This window comes from Acipenser ruthenus, chromosome 10 (genome assembly GCF_902713425.1).
Source record: "Acipenser ruthenus chromosome 10, fAciRut3.2 maternal haplotype, whole genome shotgun sequence".
Taxonomy (NCBI): Eukaryota; Metazoa; Chordata; class Actinopteri; order Acipenseriformes; family Acipenseridae; genus Acipenser; species Acipenser ruthenus.
The window spans coordinates 14,842,092-14,864,828 of record NC_081198.1 but is presented as its reverse complement, the minus strand read 5'-3'; the positions used below and the strand labels follow the sequence as shown (position 1 = coordinate 14,864,828).

Sequence of the window (22,737 nt, the reverse complement as noted above, 5' to 3'; positions counted from 1 at the left end):
AGCCCTCCTGGGCCTCTCTCAAGCAGACTCCTGATGATGCAGGACTGTGTTGTGGTTTTATGATATGTTTGAAAAGGCTCCAGAACTGATAGATGTGACTGGCTAGTGAATTAGCTAGTTCAATTAGCAAATTCAAGGACTGTGCAGCATGCAAGATTTCCTTTTGCATGGTCAACCCTCAATGATAAATCCATAAAAGGCTAAACCTATTTATATCTAGGTATTGATTTAAAAAAAGAAAAAATTGTAATGCATTTTGTTACAGCAGCTTAATTTGAAACCTGTTACTGATTTAGTTTTCTTGTAGACGTTATTAAAAATGTTGTCAAAGAACTGTTTGAGTAAGTTTATGTATTTTACTCTGTACAGTTTTACAGTGCCACTGCCACGGTTTGAGCTGCAGACTTAGGATACTAATGTCAATTTTTACCAATATTTTGTCCCTATTCTATTTCCATCAGGATTCCCAGATTGTGGTAGAATCCTTTAAATCTGGGTTTGAACCTCCAGTAGACTTCCCATTCGAGGACTTCAGTCAGAATATCTACAGGACCGGTTCTGAAGGGACCATAAGTACACCCAAGACAGACTCCAGCAGGGCTGACCCCAAACACACCATTGGGAAAGCCAAGGGCAAGCTGTGGCTGTTTGGAAAGAAACCGAAGGTAGGGGTATTGATTATTTGTACGATTCCCATATTAATATAGGTATGATTTAATCTTAAAGATGTGATGGATAAACATAATATTGCTTAATTTACACATCCTTGTATTTATGGTTTAGATTATTCACATGCTTTGTTATTGCACGTCACAGCTGTCTTTTAAAATAATTGAAATGGCGATGGATCTAAATATTGCCACCCTTTAACTAGCTATGTTATCATTCCTTCCCATTTCTCTTGAATATCTTTTGACTCTCCTTTTTATTGCATTTTATACTTCAGTGTGAAATAGCCAGATACCTCAAATACTGTATTGTACGTAGTTCAAACTCAGTCCAATGGGCAAGCTGCAATCAGGCTGTGTGACCTACAGCAAAGGTACCAGGATGCAGCAGTTTATCGGCAGTGTGGTATTTGAAATATTTTAAATAGCTGTATATCCTGTCTTACAAGTGGATAATTGAAAGATTCTCAATAAAAAGGAGACCAGTAATAATGACGATAAAGTTAATAATAAAAAAATAAAATGTTTTCATGGAATGGTTGACTCTTTTTCTTAACTATAATAATCCTGCTGGCATTTTTACACATGGATTATTTATTGACCAGAGCAGTATATAGAGCAGGGTTACTAGTTGCAGTTTAAAAGATGCAGTATGAAGATTCAGCAGTATTTTTATCAAAGAAAAACATTTAGAATGATGCGTATAAACTATAACCCTGGCATGTGTATCTTCGCTTTGCCTATCTAGTTCTGTGCCACCATACAGTTTGACAGGACTGGTAGAACTGTGGGAACAGGGGTCCATTCTAGCAGTATTGTAGCACACATCTAGAACTGTGTCAGTACAAGGGAATTCAATTTTTGATCTTGGCAGTCTCTTGTTTTATTTATATGATCTGCTTTTTTGGTTGGTACAGTATGTGCCTTCAAAAACGTAAGTAATTTGTTTTTTGTGTTAGAAGCCAACTTAGGAGTCAAAAGGCATGGCATTTTGCCGATGGATATCAAACTGTTGGTGTTTTTCTGTGGGGACAGCTGATTTCATTGATAACGCCCGGAGACTTCTAGTTTCTTGCTGTGCTGACATGTGCTTTTTTTTTTTTTAAAAGAAAACTGCCAAGATACAGATTCATTTTATCTATTGAGTTTTGCGGTTTCTGCCTGAGATTGTCCCTGTGAACAGAGTGATATATTAATGGAAGGGGCAAAAATCTTATGCCTGTTTTTAGTACAATGTCAGTATCGTTTAGACACAGTTTATAAATACTAATATTTGTAAGTTGTACAGTAAATTACATTTTGTATTGTGTGTTTGGTAATACCGTACATACATGCTGGAATTCACAGATCTTTTAAATTAACCTTCATTTTTTAGTTTTAATTGTTTGTTTTTTTTGTTTTTGTTTTTTTTGTCAAGGAGCTTATTTGATTTGTTTGTGTTCCCCCTCCCCAGTCTCCCCCCTGCTCCCCCACCCATTCCTCTCAGTTCTTCAATTTTAGTGACATGCAATCTCCCAAATTCTCCAGCGATCCTATAGCTTACTGCCTGTGTGAGATTAAGACAGTAAAACCCAGGATCCCATCTTTCAGGGATCTTAAAAGAGGGGTAAGGTACTTCAAGCATGCAGTTTGTGTGTTTGCTGTGGTGATCCTTTCAACAACTGCATACTCACTCACAAATGTTTGAGGGAAAACCTCATGTACATACTTTTAGCAGGAGATTACTCTGCAGTACCAGTTAATAAACAGGGGTCCTGTATAAGATGTGAAGATCCAAAGAATTTTATCAGTTAAACAAAGATTTTCTGCCTTATTTTGTTCTTATAGTTAATCCTTGTGTTAAAGATATTAACCGTGTGTAAGTACAATATACATGGAGTTGTTTTTGCATCATAATGCATCTTTTAGAGTTAGACAGTCTTATGAACATCTTCCATTCTTGATGTGTATGTAACTTTGGTATTCTACTGTACGTGTCCAAAATGATGTTCTGAATTATAAAGTGTACAGCTGTGGGCCAGCGACTCCTTAAAATTTTAGGCCACTTTTTATTTGGAACGGTATAGCAGTACACTGTTGTGCACAAACATACTGGGGAATGACCGTTTTTAAAGGAAATCTGTAAAATGACAGAATAAAATGTATTTCATTAATAAAATTAAGTTATGTTGTGAACTAGCAAATTTACAGAAAGTTACTGGTAATTTTAATTTTAGCAAACACACACTAACGAATGGTACAAGTGTGTTCCTTTAGTTAACGGAATGTCATTCATAACCATTTTTTATGGCAAGCGACTGCAGAATTGTAATTTTCCTCATGAAAAACTGGGATCGATCACGGATCCAATGAGACGAGTGCATTGTGCATTGATTGATACTGTCAGAAATTTTGGTATGCCATTACTGAAATTATGACATCACTCTACTGAGACAGATCACAGCCATGCTAATTTATAATGCTGTGTTCTGCAAATCGAACATGCTCTCGGGACAATACAAACAGAATGGTTTCTTTGTAACTGTAATTGCCAAAGGGAGTGCTTGTGTAATAGCATGTTATAGAACTACAACCTGTAATCTGTTTTCTCCCTGATTTTAATGAGGTATTCCTGTTGTAATGAACGTGTTCCAGTTTGACTTTCATTTTTATTTTTTTTGTATGTGATCCAGCTTTCAGCACAAATCTTATGTAATCACAAGAACAAAGCCTTCACTACTTTACACACATTGCAGCTCTTTGGAATAGAACTGTACCATTCTTTCTCCAACTTGATTGTGTTCTGAACAAGACTAAATGCGTGCTACAAGTTTATACAGTGTGTCGGTGTCTCATTATTGTATTGTATTGCAAGAGATGGCATCTTGTGCAGTTTGGACAAAGCTGTGTGGTGTTGCCGCTCAAACTGTGCGAAATGATGTGATTTATAACTTATAATATAAACTATAGTAGTGGTGGTTGTTGTGTGTGAGGTGTGGAAGTGTTCAATATAATAATTACGGGAGGAAATGGCATGAAGTGTTCCTTGTTTTTTGTATTTGCCTTCAAGCATACCATAAAGGGAACTTTGTTATTGTGTCAGCACTCGCAGATTATTATTATTATTATTATTATTATTATTATTATTATTATTATTATTATTATTATTATTATTATTATTATTATTTCTTAGCAGACGCCCTTATCCAGGGCGACTTACAGTTGTAGATATTCGGCATGTTTAATAAAGTCACCAGCATGTTTGACCTTTGGGGCAGTCAAACAATCAGATTTTTCCACTGTTTCAGCGGGGAAGAAAATACTGGTGCACAACCCTAGTGCCCCCTTAGTGGTCATTTTTATGCTGGTATTACTAGACTCAGGCTGGCTCTGAGACCTGATGACTATTAAACATGCCAAATATCCACAAGTGCAAAAACAGTAAGAAATGAGAATGATATTATATGTCATGGTATAATGTACACTGTGACTGATCAGCAAATGTATATACTCAAGTCAAAAGCATATAAAGATCCATTTTGAATGGTGTGTGTATACAATAACAGTAATACAATCTAAATAATTAAGAGTGTTTTTTTAATGAACAAAACTGTTTGATAAAGCCGTTCCAGACAAACTATGCACAGTGAGACACTTCAGATCAGTGACCCTTTACTCTGCAACGCCATCAGTCAGTATTTTTGATTAAGATAACTGAACCTGTTACACAGAGCAATCAGGTTAAGAGGAAATACCCTTGTGATTTATGAATGCTGATGATTTGCTTTCTGGCATCCTCTTAAACCCAGCAGACGTGCTGGCACGTTCTAGACGCTAATCCCAATAATGTCTGGTCCAGCTGGGGACTGCGACACTTGCATACCCAGGGCCCAGATACAAACTATAGGGCGGGGATCAGTCCTCCCACAGGGCTGTACCCCTGTCTGCAGGAGCCACTATATAACCATTATCTAATTAAACAAATGCTCTCTGCTGGTTACTCATTTCCATCAAGTGGCTGCAGCACAAAGCCTCTTTTTAAGGTTGTCTGATACAAATGCATCCTAGACTGATAAATTGTCTAATTTTGAGTTTAGATTCCTCATTGTTTTGCGTTACGTAGGGACAGCTGGTTGACCCTATCAAGTTGTATGTGCCCTCAAGGTGATAATTAAGTCCCTTATGGATCACAGAAAAATTAAAAAAAAAAAAAAAAAAAAAAAAAAAAAAAGAATCCTGAAATGGAGTAAGTAGCTTCAAATTTCCCAGTGTTCTAAGTGTATTTTTGTCTACAAACTGCATAACCTCACAACACTATCAATTAAACAGAATCTGGTGTCTCTTGCTTATTTCCTCTCTCTGTCTATTTTGAACCATTCAAGTGGTCCCAGAAACAGGTAAGGCTTTTAAAAGCTGGTTCTCTGCAGAGTTTTTGACAGCATGTTGTGTGTGCTGTGTTAAGATTGTAAAGTAAAACGTTGAACACCCTCAACTCTTCTTCCATTACAAACTCTTAATACATGCAGGGGTATAAATGATAAAAATGAGAAATGCTTGACAAACACTATAAATATTATGGAAGGCCACCCCGGGCAGTAAGAATGATCACTGTCTGTGTTCCATAGTTCCGGAGTTTAGGTGGAGATCTGTAGCACAGTCTAGGGCGAATAGGAGAGTCAAATATCAGGAATTTGTGCATTCTAAAAATTATTTATTTTTTAAACAATATATTGCTTTCTGTTTAACTGTGTGTATAGGTAGCATTTTAAACCTGGCTGCCATGTACCAACATCCTCAAATTCCTTTAATGTTGAGTGTCTTGCGAATCTCATTTTCTGTTTGCTGTGAGAGCTGTTATATTGGACTGTGCATTAACAGATTTCCTGGATGCAGTGTTTCTTTCCAGCATTTCCATCGCAGTTACCTGGTTGTGCTGAAGCAAGACTCATTCATTGCTTTGAAATATTTCTTTTAGGGTCCAGCGGTGGAAGATTTTAGCCACCTGCCTCCTGAGCAACGACGCAAGAAGCTTCAGCAGAGGATTGATGAACTCAACAGAGAACTGCAGAAAGAAGTGGACCAGAGGTGATCTTTAACTCTCTCATTCATAAAGGGACGTTTTATGATCCAGTCCTGATAAAATAAATGTGTGAACTGTGACTGTATCTAATCTATCCTCTGTAAAAGTGACAATTTATAGAATATATGTGTAAATTGTTCCTATATCGAATCTGTTCAAGTGACAACCTTTTAAAACTATAATTTGAAAGTTATGTTTGTTTTCTATGGTGTCTCTCATTAAATATCTTATTCTCACCTGTATTGCTGCATATTTAAGTCCACATTCATTACAGTGTCTAGTAGACCAAGCAAAAACATGCAGCATTATTAATGTTTCAAGAAAGAACAATAAGGTTAAAAAATTGAATGGAATAATGTTTAAATAACCTCTTACAGCAGAAGCACCTAATCAGAATTTGAAATACTCTTAACAAAGCTTCTGTTTTAAATGCATAGAGCGCACTATTGCTATTTATACTGTATAAACAACCGTTTCTATCCCCTGCACCTAATTAAGCATCCAGCTCGCTGGGTGAAATGCAACAAACAAACTGATTTTGAAGTAATGGAAAGTTTGCACTGTTTAGTAACACAGTGGGTGCAGGTGGGAACCAGTTGTTTTTGTACAACATACATATTGTTATAACTCTTTCAGATAAAATTGGGGGAAATCTTTGCACTTCATTCAAAGTTTATTGCTTAAAAACTGCTACTGCACCACGGTATTGCAGTTATAAAAGATCAAATGATTAGTGCACACATTTTAGCAATGGTCAGGAATTGAACCACACCCCAAAATGGAAAACGTATCAACTTTCTCTTGACTTCAATGCATTATTGACCAGTGATTTGACTGTTACTATTTTTTTTTAATTATTATTATAGAGATGCACTGAACAAAATGAAAGACGTCTATGAAAAGAATCCACAAATGGGTGACCCAGGAAGTTTGCAACCCAAAATCGCAGAGACGATGAGCAACATGGATCGTCTCCGCGTGGAGATCCAGAAGAACGAGGTAAACCCAGCATGCAAAGAATGGATGACAGTTGGATGATTGATTTGTAAGAAGTTCTGTGTAAAGGAAAAAATGAATACAGTAATTATGGATCTAACCATTTGTTTCCTACTTGTAATCAATATTTATTGCAAAGTCAATAAACGTGGTGAAGCACATACACTATGCACCCCATTCTGAAAGCAGTTATGTGGGTGATAAATCTGTTACAGACTGGTGTTGGCTTCATGGAAATCAATGTTTTATCATTCATAACAACCTGCTTTAAATAACTCAGTTAAGGCTTTATATCTAGTGGATTGAGTCAGTAAAACAGAAAATCGTCTGATAGGAAATTATTTTAATTTGTGTCATTTTTGTCTTGAATTTAACAGATTGAAAAGAATTGAAACACTGAAACGTTGTTAACCGATGTGGTCACTGTAGTGCCAGTGCCACCTTGTGGATGTACTGTGCAAATGTTTTAATACCTTGAATTAATTTTAGATGTTAGTTATGCATGATTTCTGAATGATATTTGTGTTGTTTTACATCCTATTTTTTTGAATGCACCTTTAAAATGTGCATTTATTCTGAAAAAGCTACTGTTATACAACTAATTAGGGTGACCATCTAAGTCAGGTGAAGCTTATGCACACATATCAGACAAAACAAAAAAAGATCTTCAGTGTAACAGTAGTAAGATTGTAAAGTACTGGTTCAGAAAGATGGCATTATGGTTACAGTATAACACTTTTTTTTAATGGCTTTCAAAACGATTCCCTTAGGTAAAAGGTTTGCAGTTTGCACATAAGTTGTAAAGGTGTGATTTCCATGGCTGTGCTCATTGCAGGCATGGCTCACTGAAGTTGAAGGAAAACCAGGAGTCAGAGGAGACCGGCGACCCAGTGCAGACGTTAATCACCATCACCACGCACCACATGGAAGAGAAAGGTAAGGACAGTACAGTAAGCAAGTACAATACCTGCCTTTCATATTAGAAACTACTGTAGGTATTGCACCAATATATTTTGTAACATTAATGTCTGACACAGCAGCTAGACAATTGACTGCAATGGGTCTTGGGTGTCCTGAGCCGGTCAATTATCTACAGGTAATGACTTCTGCAGGGGATCGTAATGCTTTATACACCAAACACATGTTTTTGTGTATGCATTTTTTAAAATGTGTTTTTAGATTACATTTTGGGCTGGATCGCAGTTAGTTTTTAGAGGGAATCTACTGTAGGATTAAGATTCCTGTACTCGGGACCTAATAGGCTGAGACAGTTTATGAGGTTTATAATGCTGTCTAACACATGCCTAGAAATATGTTATCTTCATATTGCTAGCCACGATGCTGCACGAACGATAGATTGAATTTAACTTGACTTGCGTTTCCGTGTACAGTTAGAAACATGCTCGTCTGTAGCTTCAGATCTGCTTGTGTATAGGATAGGTTAGTTGGACTGTTTAACTATCTTGGGAGCTGGCTATTTGTCAGAATTACAGTATTGTATATTCTGTTGCTTTAATACTGGCACTGTCTTCCATTGTGTGACTCAAGCATTAGTGAAAATATTAAAAAGTAGTATTAAAGACATTAAAATATATCGATATACTTCTTTCTTGGTTTGACTCTGACACTGCAGGGGTTCTTGTTCACTGTCATTGTCAATATGTCCTTCACTTTAATTAGTCACATTTTAAGCAAGTTTAGATACATGTAAGGATTAAACATGCTGTATGAAAATGGGGCATTACTACAACCTTAGAACCCTAATTGTAGAATGATTTAAAAGCATCTTTATCATTTTTAGAACAATGGAACATTATTTAGGACTGGCTTTTCTTGAAGACCATACCCAGTCCTTTCTTTCTTTCCCTGTGCATTGATAATGTCAGTAATGCTTGTGGGTTTGTCTGTGCTGCAGTCCCGAAGGCAGCTACAATGAGGATGCTCCCCAGGAGAACAGGGGACCTCCTCAGCCGGACCCTCACGAGTTTGATGACGAATTTGATGACGATGACCCACTGCCTGCAGTTGGACACTGCAAAGCACTCTATTCATTTGATGGTAGGAAATGAAATTCATTACATTTGACTTACATTTTTAAATGTATGCAATTGGCTCCTTTCTCATCCCCAATGTGGATCTCACCTACCATCTAAGGGTATCAGAATCCAGGTCATGTTGATCAACATAGGGTTATGATCCTTTTATTTAAATCGTTAAAATGGTACAACATATTTTTAGGCAGAGAAATACACTAGTGTGACCCACCGCTATCTAAACAGTGTCAGTATGGACATCTGTCTCTGTTTAGATAAATTGAATAGAAGCCAGTGTCTATTTTTCTAACTTGATTAGATGATTTAGTGAAGGCTATATCTTGGGAACCACTTGACCAGTTTGGTTGAAACTATGCATATAATTTTCTACATGCTAGGACATGGGGATGTACATTTCTGTGGTAATAAAACCTGCAATCTGTGTGTATATATCCTTGGTAGGCAGTATATACAGTACGCTGCCGACTAGTTTCTGTTTTTACCCTCACTATCTTACCCCGATGTCCGGTATGAGGGCCGTATTCTTGAAAGTCGTCTTAGGACAAAACTTAAGGTTTGTAAGGAAATAGTTAAGGTCTGCCTAAGATTAATTTAAATTTGTTATTAAATGATCAATTTCTTTATTAAAAGATCCAAAAATGTTAATATGTATTTCTATTACATACCTGCCAAGAGCTACGTATTTTAAGACAATGGTTTAGTTATCTTAAAGTTAAGACAATTTGTAAGAAAACAATTGAATTTTATTTTGAAGAATACCAGTTTCTTAAGTTTGTTCTTAAGACAAAAGACAAGAAAAAAGTTTTTTTGTAGAATAGCAGTTCTTCTTAACTTTTTTCTTAAATCCGAAGTTAAGAAAAAAGTTAAGAAGGCTTTTTTTCTTAAGAACGTTTCAAGAATACAGCCCCAGCCCTACAAGTTTGTGTTTTCAGATAAGCCCCTTGCCTCTTCTGCCAGCTATCAAGTTTTAAGCTTATTAGAAAGAATGATGTGCTTGTTCCAGGAGTTTGGAACACCCTTCCCATAGATAGTATAGAACAAGCGTGTGTCCCAGTCTTCATGATGTTGTCAGTGCAATGAGGCAATGGAAAGATCGCCTTAAAAATATTCCAACCAACTTTTGATAAACTTTTTAAAAGGAAAATCTCATTGCATTTCTCCCATGTAAAATGTACGGTATCCTATTTCAATGTTTTCATTGCAGGTGGTCAAGTTCCAAAACAGGCAGCGGTTATTATCATTTTGTACCTCTAATTATTCAGGCATGCAAACACACCTATTGTAGGTAGCCAGCCAGGCACTACAGAAAACGTTTGAGAGTTATCCGTGGTGAAAGGGGAATTCAGATTTTTCACTTTTGTTTGTCCCAACGTACAATAAAGACTTTGATAAAACTGCTTCCTGTAGCTGGTTGCCATGAATTTTGGCAGTGTACTTCAGATTTTTTTTTTATTTTTATCAGCAGTTGTAAATAAATAAGTCATGGATAACTTCAGCACACTCAATCAACAATATAGGGAAAAGCATAAGCAGATAAATATTTTAGCTAGTGCCTTTGTTGGAGTACAGATCAGAGACTGTAAATGGATTAGTTGCTAAAAAAATTACACATGGTAACTTTTTATTGAGTATGGCACTAGCTATATATAAACACACCTGTTGCTGTAGAGAGGCTTATACCCATCTGACCATAACTTACCTTGAAGTGGAACAGCCATAAAAAGAAAGCAAACACACGAACAGTAGATTTAAAAAATCCTCTTTTGCTAAAACAATGTTGTAACACTAAATAAATGTGAAGGACTATCCAGAATTAAGCAGGATTCTTCTTTTTTTTTGCAGGTCAGAACGAAGGCACTCTGGCTATGGTCGAAGGGGAGGTTATGTACATCATTGAGGAAGACAAAGGAGACGGCTGGACACGAGCCAGAAAGCAGAATGGCGAGGAGGGCTATGTGCCAACATCTTATGTAGATATAACACTTGAGAAAAACAGCAAAGGTGCGGTAACCTACATATAAACTCTGCAGACTCCACAGCATGCTGAAGGAGACGCTGAACTAAACGCTTAAACAAAATGAAATCCCACAGTTTTCGGTGTTCGTGAAGCTTATTTTCTTGTTCACCATGTGAGCTTCGTAGAGTATTTGAAAAAAAAAAAAAAAAAAAAAAGTTTCATAGAAGTGCTCCCTTAAAGAAATGTCATTGCAGGAAACTGTTTGTGTGAAGTGTTGAACTCGACATGATTCCAGTTGCCTTTTAATGGTTGTGAATATGTATATAAGGGACCAGGATATTTTATATCTTTTAACAATAAGAAAAAAAAAAATAATAATTATTTAAACCGATGGAATTTGATTACACTTGTTTTAAATAAATGCAGTACATTTTAATCGATTTTTGAATCATGCATGGCCAGTGATTTAAAAAGATCAATAACTTCAGTTGTCCTAGGTTACTGGGATTTGTTTTTGCAGTAATCAACTGGTACTGTTTCTGATAAAACGGGACGTTGTGTGTTTTTTTTTTTTGTTTTTTTTTTAATTTGTTTTGCTTTAAACCTGTTCGGTCATATTTAGTTTGTCATTCTTTCTTTGGTTGCCTGGTTGTCCTTAAGCGTAAGCTCTCTGTAAAATTTTATGATCATATTTGTTCAATTTAAAGATTATTTTATACTACACCGATGACATTAAACAGCTTGTTGCAGACGACATCCCATAATGCTTCAAACAATTTTACCTCTGTGCTTTTGTTTTTTGGTTCAGAAATGTATTATTTAGTGGCACTGGGTCCCCTGACTTCTGAAAATTGGCTATCGTGTTTGTTTTCTTTATTGCTTCCTTCGGTGTAGCTGACCCAACGGCTTCTCGTTCTTCTTGGGGGGGATAGAGTAACTGTGTTTCTTTCTTTCCTCTTGGACTGCAGGTTCCTGAATGGATGTGTGGGTTTCTGAAACAGTGGGCAAGACATTCAAAGAAGGTTACATGCAGCTGCTTATCTCTGGGGTGGGGATTTGGGTATTAAGAGGCCAAGAGGTACAAAAGCAGGTTGCACGTTTGCATGCAGGCATCAATTTATCATTAACACGTCAGCACTGCCATCACAGCATCATAGTGGCAGCTTTCATTGAACGTCTTTCCTGTTACTCGGATGTGTGTAGCACCAATGGGTACTTTTGCCAGGCTGCAATTTTTAAAGAGAAAGCCATTCATTTCAAAATCTAAAGCTTTCCAAAGAAATCTTTGACTGTTGCAGTTTGAAAAAGTGCCACTGTTATGCTGGTCATTTAATGCAAAGGAATCAAATTAAAAATGAAAAAGAAAAGATATAGTACCCTAACTTTACCTTGACACCGAAGTCGACCATTTTTTTTTTTTTGCATATCATTTTACAGCTTTGAATGTCTGCCTGTGCCGCCCTACTCCATGCTCGCCCCCTAACATGCTGCTGCATGTCTTGTACCATCATTCTAAGTCAGGAGTGTTTTATGTGGTATTTCACTGCCATCTAATCCTGTTGTTTGTCAGCCAGTCCCTTTTTTCACCTGTCAATTAATTTCCCTCTGGTAACTTGTTGAATTGCACTGCTACATACATTGCGTTTCATCAATGCATGACCAAGTAATGTAAACTCAATGCCAGACTGCAATAAACATCATCGAGAAAGAAATATTTTGGTGTTTTGGGGAACCCCTTACCAACATGCCAAGGAATACATCTATATCATCAATGCAAGGGGGGGGGCAGCCTTGTATAAGCAGAGCATGGCATACCAAGACCAAGCACCATCACCACTCCAACTCTCCATGCAATCTTTTGCCTTAACACAACTGTACAATGGAAGAGTGCCTAAATCTGCTGATATGCCAATCCAGTAAAAGGGCTGCTTTTATTTCAGTATTGGCGTATTTCCAGGACTTGTCTGAAATCCTTGTTGTCTCTCTCAGCACTGCAAAATGCTGTATTAAGCCGTTTCAATTCTGAAACTCCTTAGAGTGGCCAACTAAAAAAAAAAAAAAAAAAGTAATCAGATTGTTTTATTAATAAAGATTTTTATGTGTGAAGAACATCTTTTTATTTCAATTGAATGTGTTTCTATTGTGATGATTTTTATAGGGTTTTTAATCAGATCAGAGTTAAAGGCTCTTGACTACATCATGTTTAGGAATACCATCATCTGGACCTGTTGAGTCTTAAGTGTTTTTGACTTTTCATAACTACATGCACTTTTGTCCATATAACCCAAAAGAAATTCTGGATTTTGTATAAATGTAAATACATGGTAAAGCAGTACCATCCTGACTGTTTTCGTATGGACATTGTGTGTTTTTTTTAACTGAGCTAAGAAATAATCTTTTTAGACTTCTTTAGGTGATGCTCCCAGAAACTTATCTTGTTTAACCTAGTTTGAAAACTGACCAGATTAAAAACAGCTAAAATGTTGTTAACTCTTGCTTATATGTAGGGTAAATAGCTAACAGGGTATCTATGTAATTGAATATACGTTTGCTTACTCGTGGGGTTACTAATTAATTAGTAAAACATCATATTTCATATTGATTTTGTGTCGGTTTGTAGAACTGGTGCAGGTTCTAATCTGTGGCTCTTTGTGAATGGTACATATTAGATTTGTTTAACCTATAGCCCTAATAAATATGTATAAGCTGTGAAATGTACATGTTGATACTTTTGTTCTTTAAATTGTATCTACTTTTAAAATACTTTATACATTTGAGGACGTGTATTTGGAACATTGGACACGTTTAGATAAATACCTACAGTATCATTTACTTACCTGTAACCTTTTTCAGTTTTTCTATCATTTAGTGTCGTTTTTTTTTTTTAAATGAACCAGGATACCAGATAATTCCTAGTTCTGTTTTTAAAGAATCTGACAAGTTCATTGCGATGAGGCATGCTGCTGTTCTATAGTAAACGCTTGTAATCTTTTCAAAGACAAAGCGGGAAGATGTTAATAGAATGTGGTTATAAACAAGTTTCATGCTGAACACAATAATCTTAATTTCAAATTAATCATGTGCACATGTTGATTTTTTTTTAAATATTGTGAAACACACTTTGTTTAAAATTCTTGTTCTCTGTTGAGAATTGTTTCATTGAAATAAAAACTGATTTCATATGTAATTCCGGCTTCTGTTGTATCCTCTTTTTTTAATATGTTCTTTAAGTATTCCCGATGCTGCACATGAATGTCGTTTGTGGTTTATTTATTTAATACAAAAAAATAAAACATACTAACAATACCAGTGTGTACTTTTAATTAGTTGGTCACATGGTTATACATTTAGTCATTTATCAATATTTAATCATATACAAAGATAATAAAATTAATATGTCATTCTATTTACATGTTAGTTTGATATTGAAGCAGGAAAATATATTACACAATCTTGCATTCACATGCTGTATTTTAAAACTCCTTTATATTTACCTTATTTTCTTCCGAACCAGCATTTCTTTTTTACTCATGTGGTACTTTAGTATATAAACAGATGGACCAGTAAGGTAAGTTTTATGACGAGATTCCCAGTGTTTTACAATACCAACAGATGTAGCGCTCTCTGTGTGCACTTTTGGTAAATGTGTGATTTACCCAACAAAAAGGTTATACCCTGAGCAGTTAAGCAAATTTGTATGTTAGAAATGCTGGTGGAAATTGAAAATGATGTTATTATTATTATTTATTTCTTAGCAGACGCCCTTATCCAGGGCGACTTACAGTCGTAAACAAATACAAAATGTCCACCCTTTAAGCAGGTGTAATACACTGTGTACAACCAAACCAATTTTTATGTTTAAAACATTGCAGTACACAAAGCCTTTTCTCTAACTTAAGTCAATAAAAGGTTTGAAAAGGCACAATTATAGTACATGAGGAGTGACATCTTCCAGACTGTATTTAGTAGCTCCAGTAATTTGACCAGAACTGGGATTTAGACATCAAACCTCCCGTGACCATCTTCTTTGTAACTGGTCTCTCCCGTTATCTTTCTAACCAACTACGCAGTAGTGTAGCGCACGGTCACTTTGAAATGCAGCCAGGCTTGGGATTTTTCTCTGGTGGATACTTCAGGCCTCGTAAGATGGTTTTGTTGCCTCTCATAATTCAGTGTGTTTGCCAGGAGGCTCCAGCTTCCTTGACAAAGCGGTTAAAATCAGTTTGAACTTTTCATAGCGCTCCGTCTGGTTTACCTGAGCTCCTTTGCTGCCCCACAGTAACCGGAGCTGAAAATCAGTCTTGAAGATCTCAAGCATGTCTTCATTGGGCTGGAAATCTGAAGGAGAAAAAAAAAAAAGAGGTTGGAAATCAAATGTGACCGTTCAGCCCATCAAAGCTTTCTCTTGTACCCCAAACTTCTCTTTCTAATTTTCAAAAACAAAATGCGTGTCCTCTCCAAATTTCTGTTGGAAAATGTCAAGCCATCCTCTACTCTCAACTAGTAAGAAGTTTAGTATGTTGACTGCATGTTTAATATTCAGATTTTCTAACATGCCTTAATATAACACACAATTTAACCCTGGAATCCATAGTCACCATGTTGTAGTGTAAAACAAGAAACCTTATAGATGGGATTCAGAATAGGTTTGATGTTACAGGTATCTATCTATAGTATTACTGTTTCTGGAACACTGTCCTGCAGTACCATTTAATAATAAAGTGTACAGCACAATAGTGTACAGCCATCAATCAAGGCCTGTGTTGGTGCACGCACCTTCTAGAACGCGTTCCGTGTTGTTCCTGTATGTATCTGCATTTTCAGCTACAGTGCGGCCACTTTCCAAGTGGCGGAACATTATCTCGCAGCCTTGGTCATTGCTCTCCCACAGATCCATTGCTTCAAAGGTAACCGCCGGGCGCTCCATCAGGGTGATAAGAGGCATCAAGAGAGGGACTGTTGTACTACTGAGGGGAACGTCTACTGAAATAACAATCGAAAAGAGGAGACGGTCAGCATTGGTTAGGATTAATTATTCTTGGCGCATTTTGAAGGTCAATGAGTGCAGAAAATATTCCACCAGTGAATTTACTTACCACTTCCATCATATAGACCTTTGAAAAAGGGTTTGAGTGTTTTCTCGTAGGTTATGGCTGTCTGAGTGTACTTGCGCCGCAGGGTAGTCCACGTTTGCTCCAACCTGGTAATCTGTTATCAAGTAATTTAAAAACAAAATCAACTGGTTAAACCATATCCCTGTACTGCATGCCTTTATTATGTAATCTTAAGCAAAATTACTAACTTACAGTGTGTCTGTATAATATTTTAGTAACACATTGTCAAAGTTAACTATTAACCAGGGAAATAAATCCATAACATTATTTAACCCTTTGCAGTCAATTTATTAAGTGCGCGTCAGGCACGTCAGCTCCAATTTATTTTCACACGCGCAGTTCATTTTAGACGTGCTGTTTAAAAGTATTTTTTTTCCACAGTCAAACGGGTTTAAAAGGCCCTGCATATCAACAAAGCACTCACTAGGCATCTCCAACCCCGCCCCACCCTTTCGTTCGCTATAGTTTTCACATTTGCTAAGAAATAAATAATAATAATAATAATAGTCGTACATACCGATCAATCATCTCCTGATCACTCGTTTTATCACCAAACGCCTCAATAATGCGATCCAAGTCATTATTTTATTACTATAACATCTCAAAAAAGTTCTGCAAATGTGATATTCTCTGAGCGCTGATGCAGTACCATCCAGCTTTTTTCCTTATGACCGCCCCTATCTGATGTCAGGGGCAAGTATGTCTAATCATGAGATACCCCCTTTTTTTTTTTTTTTGGCTTGTCTCGGCTCCTGTCGCTCCCACTCGGCCATTGAATGGTTTTCTCTGCTTTTTCCGTAGAAAAAACGACTAAAAACCCATTTTTTGCGTTTTTTTGATGATGTCGGACAGGGTCCGACATTGGACCTGATAGGAATAATTGCAATGTCGGACCAGGTCCGACATAGGACCGCAAAGGGTTAAACCATTTGCAAGTAACACAGTCATTTCAAATGCGAGTGACAGAGTTGACAGTCCAGTTAATTTGCATCGCCACTGTTGGTTGTAGCTGCAGGAATAGTCCTTGAAACCTGCTTGACAAATATACACGATCTTCTACAGCTCGAGAGTCTACAGAGATCATAAAAAGGATTGCTTGTTGGTGTTTTTTTTTTAAACTGATAACATTTTATGGGAAACTCTGCTGTTTAACATCTTACAGAAAGTAACTTTTTTTGGTTATTCCCCAAAAGCACTGTAGTTTCAAAGCTGAGGCATCCTGCTAACTGCACAAATCAAATAACCGCACCTGCTCTGTTATAACAGTGTGCACTGTACCTCTACTGGTGTTCTTGCAGTGTTTATAAGATAAACACCCTACTCTGTAATAACGTTCTTACAAATGTTGAAGTGTTGAATTTAAATCAAGAAAAGCAATGTTAAAACTTTACAATGAATTAGTAAGACCTCATTTAGAATATTGTGTTCATTTCTGGTCAGCTCGTTACAAAAAGGATATTGCTGCTCTAGAAAGAGTGCAAAGAAGAGCGACCAGAATTATCCAGGGTTTAAAAGGCATGTTGTATGCAGACAGACTAAAAGAATTTAATCTATTCAGTCTTGAACAAAGAAGACTACGGATCTGGTGGATCTGATTCAAGCATTCAGAATTCTAAAAGGTATTGGCAATGTTGACCCAGGGGACTTTTTCGACCTGAAAAAATAAACTGAAATAAAGCTGACACCCTAGGCTACTTCAAGAAGCTGCTTGATGAGATTCTGGGATCAATAAGCTACTAACAACCAAACAAGCAAGATGGGCCGAATGGCCTCCTCTGATTTGTAAACTTTCTTATGTTCTATGTAAACCAGTTTTGATCTTGTACAACCACTAGGTATAAAGGAAAGTGTGAGCTAATGCTTTTACTGATTTGTATGAAGTTACCTGTGGCATGTCGAGTGCTTTCATGATAGCAGAGAAGGCATACAGATCTCCCATCGAGTCCTTCAGTTCCACCGCCACTTGAATGATCCTGTTGAGTGCCATTGCTCGCTCATCTAGACTCCCAGTGCAGCCCAGAATATCCACCGCTACCCCGATTGACGTCGTGTTGTGCCTAAACCAGGAAAGAGTGGTTGCTCTGAAATGTATAGTCCCAATAGAATGTGCTATACTTTTAATGATGAGTGTGCGCTTATTTTCTGTTATGTTAAACATAAAACTACAGTGTTACTTTCCTCTGTTTATACTAAATAAGTACTAATTACTCCTCAATAAACCTGATAAATGTGTTCATTTTGGGTATATTTTCAAAGTTTGGTAATGTTAAGTAAATCTCTAGTAATAAATCTCTGAACTATAAAAAAAAAAATGGTATCACATTTTGCACGTATATACTTAACTGAACTAAACAGAAAAAAATGTATGTTTAACTACACAAATCAATCAGATTTATACTTTAAACATTTATTTTTAAAGATAGTAATTTTATTCAAAATTATTTTTTTAAAAACAAATTGCCTCCTTAGTGGTAATATTTAAAGACGGGTATCTAAAATCTGAAGTGGAGACAGCAAAGCTTTTGTATCATGTACAGTACTAGTAGTCCTGAAAAAATACTGTTAAAAACTGGATGGATTGTTGTTGTAATGTACATAATATATGCAATTGGCAACCACTTCATTAAAAATAGAAACTTTTATCCCAGTGGAATTTCATAAATAAACTGATGAGAACTGCAGATCCAAAGACTGTACTGTGTTGACTCAATTATTGAGTTATTATTCAATGATTTCAAATGCAGAATTGTGTTGTCATGTACGATTTCACAAAGTGCTTCATGCAGGGGAGCTGGAGTGTTTACCTTTCAATTAGGTCCTGACGCAGCTGGTGTCCATGAGGCAATGTAATGAGTTCCAGACCCGAGTTCACTCCCATCAACCCCTTTGTTTCTTCAGAGACGTTCCGTATCCTAGCAACCTGATGGGTGCACAAGTTCAAAAAGGCTTGTAAGATGGCCTTTATTAATGTTAAAAGATAAAACTGCCTGTAAAGGAAAATCTTTGTTGTTAAAACGTGCTGTAGTTATATTTTTAGTCCAAATATGTAATAGTTTGTTTGTTTGTTGGCACAGAGCTCCTTACAGGAAACTTTTGAGGAAACAACATGCTGTTCAGATTTTATTCTTGGCTGGTTTGCAATGATGAGTAAACCTTTATTAAAGCAATTTCTAAATAAACACCATGTAAATCCAACCAGAAAAACGTCATGACTACCCATCTGTATCAAGACTAATAACCCATTTTCCTGTGGGTGTTACGCATCATGTAGTCTTGGATTTTTCCACCAATTACTTCTGCAACCCATCGGGTCTGTTTACATGTATGAGACTTGAGACTAAATGATTTTCCGCAATCAAGGGCAGCTTTGGCACAGCAGCGCAACCACAGTCTGCACCCACCCCTGCTGGAGGCAAGCTGCTCCGTCACTAATTCGAACGGAGACCATGTAAATTATCCTTTGTGTCATTCTGAAGCATCTTAGCATGGCATTGCTTTCATTTGACACTCTTCTAATGGTAAATAGCAGTCAACCAAGGAACAAACAAATATGAACAGCTGCTACAAGTGAAGCCTTTTAAGGGCCACTTGCAGGCCTTCAACATTTTAGAGTACAAAGCATGTCAGAAAAATGCAATGGCCAAATAAACTGACACAAAACTGATTGGAGACAGAAATGTGATAATACCTGGCAGTCAGCTAAAAGGATGTGCTTGGCGATGGTCTTTAGGTCTTTGCTCACAAGAAGCTCTTTGGCTTTTTTGAGGACTACCGTTTCCAGTGGTTTGTTCTCAGAGGGAAGCAGCCGGGATTCAAAGTCATTGGGTCTAAATACGGACATGGTCTCAAAGACTGGACGGACAAATGCTGGCCCCTTCTCTTCCTCTTCATTGCTGTCTTCCACTGACTCCATGGCAGGTTGGTAAGAGTTCAGCTCCAGCACAGAAAAATTGGTTTCTGACTTCCTGTAGCAGGTCTTTATGTTCTCCTCGGTTCTCAGCCTCTCCACGTAGCTGCTGGGGGACACTACGGTCTGGGTGAGCCTCTCCCAGTCGGTTGGGCTGCAGGGTCTCAACTCGCAGTAGTTCACGTCAGGGCTGTATGGGGCTTGCTGGAGTCGCGGGGAATGCGGCTGGCGCAGGGACGGCACTTTGCTGGGTTTGGGGGGTGGTTTGGGACACAACTGGCTGTCCGAACCCCGGATGGCCTCCCCGGCCTGCGTTTCGAACATCACTCTCTTTGGCACGGTTGGGCTGAGGGTCGGCTCACTTCCAGTCCTGAACACGGTGGACTTCTGTTGTGGCTGCATCTCCATTGTATGTGTCTGGGGATGGGGACGGGAGCCTGGCATTTAAAAAAAAAAAAAAAAAGGATTAGGAGTAATTGCTAAAATAATATGATACACATAAGAAACACATCAACTTAAAACTGCATTATCTAGTCCAACTGCAATATTCAGACAGATTTTGCTCCTTAGTTTATTAAAACACAGTACTGGGTTGTTACCATGTATAGCAGAACCTGTGTGGTCTGTCTTCCTAAGTAACATATTTATAGTTATAAAATATGTACATTGGAAATCAATTTAAAAATAGTTTTTACACTGTACAGGGTTAATAGAAAAAACATAAGAACTTCAAACATTTTACAAAGTCCTCAATATTAGAAGGAAGAACTGATTGAAAACACATACCAATGGGGAGAAAGCTCTCGGACTGATGCGTCTTGAGTGGCCGTCTCTTCTCCTGGACGTGGTTGAGGCAGGCAGGCTGGCTGCCACTCTTGTCTTTGTTTCTGTGAGGATGAAACACAGTGAGAATGAGGACTGAGAATCCGCTAGAAGGGACACTGGACACTGAGACTGAACTACGACGACAACGCTTTCTTTAGCAGGGGAATAAAATTGCAGTAAATGCAGAAATTATTTGGTTGACTAAAGATACGAGTTACATAACTTATAATTAGACATTTTCTGGCACAGCAGCGACCAAATGATATTCTTGTTTCTAAACTGAGCTACATTTTTCCACCAACAGAAATGGTTTATGTACCCCGTGTAATTATACAGGGACTAAAATACAGGTCTAGTCCTACTGATTTTAAAATTATACATGTTCGTATTTTGTGTTTGTTTATAAGAGTGACGCAATGAAATCATTAACTATTCCTACAAATTGGTTTTGCTTTAGACACCATACATGGCTAAACACCTGGTATTATACTGTGCTTTAAAATATAAATTTAAAATGTGCTCTCAGAAACAAAAATTGTAATTGCTAAATTTTAATCCGAATGTTTAAAATTCTGGTGAAAAAAAGAAAAGAAACTAACTGAAGTAGACAAACATTTTGGTTAATGACGTCGTCACTTTCCGTGAAAGCAAAACCAAAAGTGGTAGCCCTCCAATGTTCCAGACTGCAGATGGGTTGGGTTAAATGTGTATTAAATGTGCATGTCTTAAACCTACCTCAGGAGATTGCCTCTGTGGTCCAGAGAGTGTCCATTGTTCATGACGTTGAGGCTCAGCCTCTTGCAGTTCTCCGGTTTATCGGCCGGCACGGAGCACTCAATCCTAATGGGCATTGTGCTGTACTTCTCCTCCAGGCACCGCAGTGGCAGGGATCTGTTGATGGGCTGGAAGATGATGGCGCCCACCAGTCCCGACACCGGCTTGCGGTTCCCCACGTAGTAACGCACAAGGGAGGGCACGCTGTCAAAGCTCTCCCTCTCGAACAGGTACTGCACCCGCGAGTAGGCCTCGTTCATGGCCATCACCTTCTTGTTGATTTTGAAATGCTGTGGGCTGTTCTTCCACTGGCACGTCAGGACGTAGTTCCCTGGGCTGGAGAGAGAATCCCGGATCAGGAAATCTCCATCCCGCTGGATCAGGCTTTCTGATACCTTTTTGTCAGGAAAAACACCAAGGCTAGTTAAGGGTTACACTTAAAAACAATTAATCTGTGGCCATTTTTTTAAATTTTAACATTATTTATCAGAACTAATAAATTCATTACAAATAAACTACAAAACACAAGTTATTCGTGTTACTCCAATGAAATAAATTTGCGACCATTATTTTAAAGTGTTACCAGCTTATTACCTGAAATTAGAGATAAAAAATAATACATGTACAACTATTCTACTGTCAACTCCCTTAGCTCTTAATATCAATAAATACTGCAATAAGCGGAGGTTCTACCACTGAAGACACATATGCATATAAACTGAGGTTTTTGTATGAGCCATAAAATTATAGGTACTGTGTCTTTGGAATTTTGAAAACCAGTGGAGAGAAGGTGCTTTCAAGCAGTATACACTATTGACAGAGTCTGGGATATATAACAAATTGACAGTGCAATCGACAAATTCAATAGATGTTTCTAATAAGGTACCCCTTGACCCTGGATGTAATTATTTTAATACCAACCTTTGCCTTTCCTGACTATAGTAATCAATCATATATGCAGTGTATGCCACCAACAGTGTTGCTATCAAGAACATGGTGGTCACCATTTGTCAACAATTAAAACTAATTGAACAAATAAACCAGAAAATTGTCAACACATTGACAAGAACTCAAATTCAGAGTATTTAAGGTCTTTAAGCCAAGAGAATATGGCACCATTTGTTTGAGAAAGTAAAGCCAAAACAAGTAACAAACCACTTGAGGCACATTTTGAGTCTTTAAAATCAACCTTACAAGTGTTTCATAATAGTTTTGTAACACGTAACGTTGCAATGTGAGGTAAGGCCTTGCCAAAAGTTTTCCTTCATGTCCCATTTTCCACTGTGCCGTAATGATAGACCTATTCAATCATAACTTCTGTAATTACACCATTTCATATTTCTCTCTTCAATTACAATTATATTCACATTGCATGACTTTTAA

General features: G+C 37.3%; 2 protein-coding genes across 7 annotated transcripts in view; one reads left to right on the top strand and one right to left on the bottom strand.

Moving 5' to 3' along the window:
* Window positions 1–13,921, top strand: part of LOC117400249 (formin-binding protein 1-like) — a 78,897-nt gene extending 64,976 nt beyond the window's left edge. For 2 of the 3 annotated variants that reach the window (XM_059031844.1, XM_033999887.3), the window contains 6 exons: window positions 462–665; window positions 5,623–5,732; window positions 6,594–6,726; window positions 7,559–7,659; window positions 8,639–8,781; window positions 10,620–13,921. In XM_059031844.1, coding sequence (XP_058887827.1) covers window positions 462–665; window positions 5,623–5,732; window positions 6,594–6,726; window positions 7,559–7,659; window positions 8,639–8,781; window positions 10,620–10,798 — 870 coding nt within the window. In that variant the 3' untranslated portion in view covers window positions 10,799–13,921. The remainder of the gene's footprint in view (window positions 1–461; window positions 666–5,622; window positions 5,733–6,593; window positions 6,727–7,558; window positions 7,660–8,638; window positions 8,782–10,619) is intronic. The other variant, XM_033999898.3, reaches the window with a different exon arrangement.
* Window positions 13,922–13,956: 35 nt separating this feature from the next.
* Window positions 13,957–22,737, bottom strand: part of LOC117400231 (breast cancer anti-estrogen resistance protein 3 homolog) — an 85,944-nt gene continuing 77,163 nt past the window's right edge. For 2 of the 4 annotated variants that reach the window (XM_033999851.3, XM_033999869.3), the window contains 8 exons: window positions 21,316–21,749; window positions 20,542–20,642; window positions 19,537–20,192; window positions 18,653–18,768; window positions 17,734–17,905; window positions 15,831–15,942; window positions 15,511–15,717; window positions 13,958–15,072 (listed from right to left, as the gene is read on the bottom strand). In XM_033999851.3, coding sequence (XP_033855742.1) covers window positions 14,897–15,072; window positions 15,511–15,717; window positions 15,831–15,942; window positions 17,734–17,905; window positions 18,653–18,768; window positions 19,537–20,192; window positions 20,542–20,642; window positions 21,316–21,749 — 1,974 coding nt within the window. In that variant the 3' untranslated portion in view covers window positions 13,958–14,896. Of the gene's footprint in view, window positions 15,073–15,510; window positions 15,718–15,830; window positions 15,943–17,733; window positions 17,906–18,652; window positions 18,769–19,536; window positions 20,193–20,541; window positions 20,643–21,315; window positions 21,750–22,737 lie in introns of all 4 variants that reach the window. The other 2 variants (XM_033999860.3, XM_033999877.3) reach the window with 2 other exon arrangements.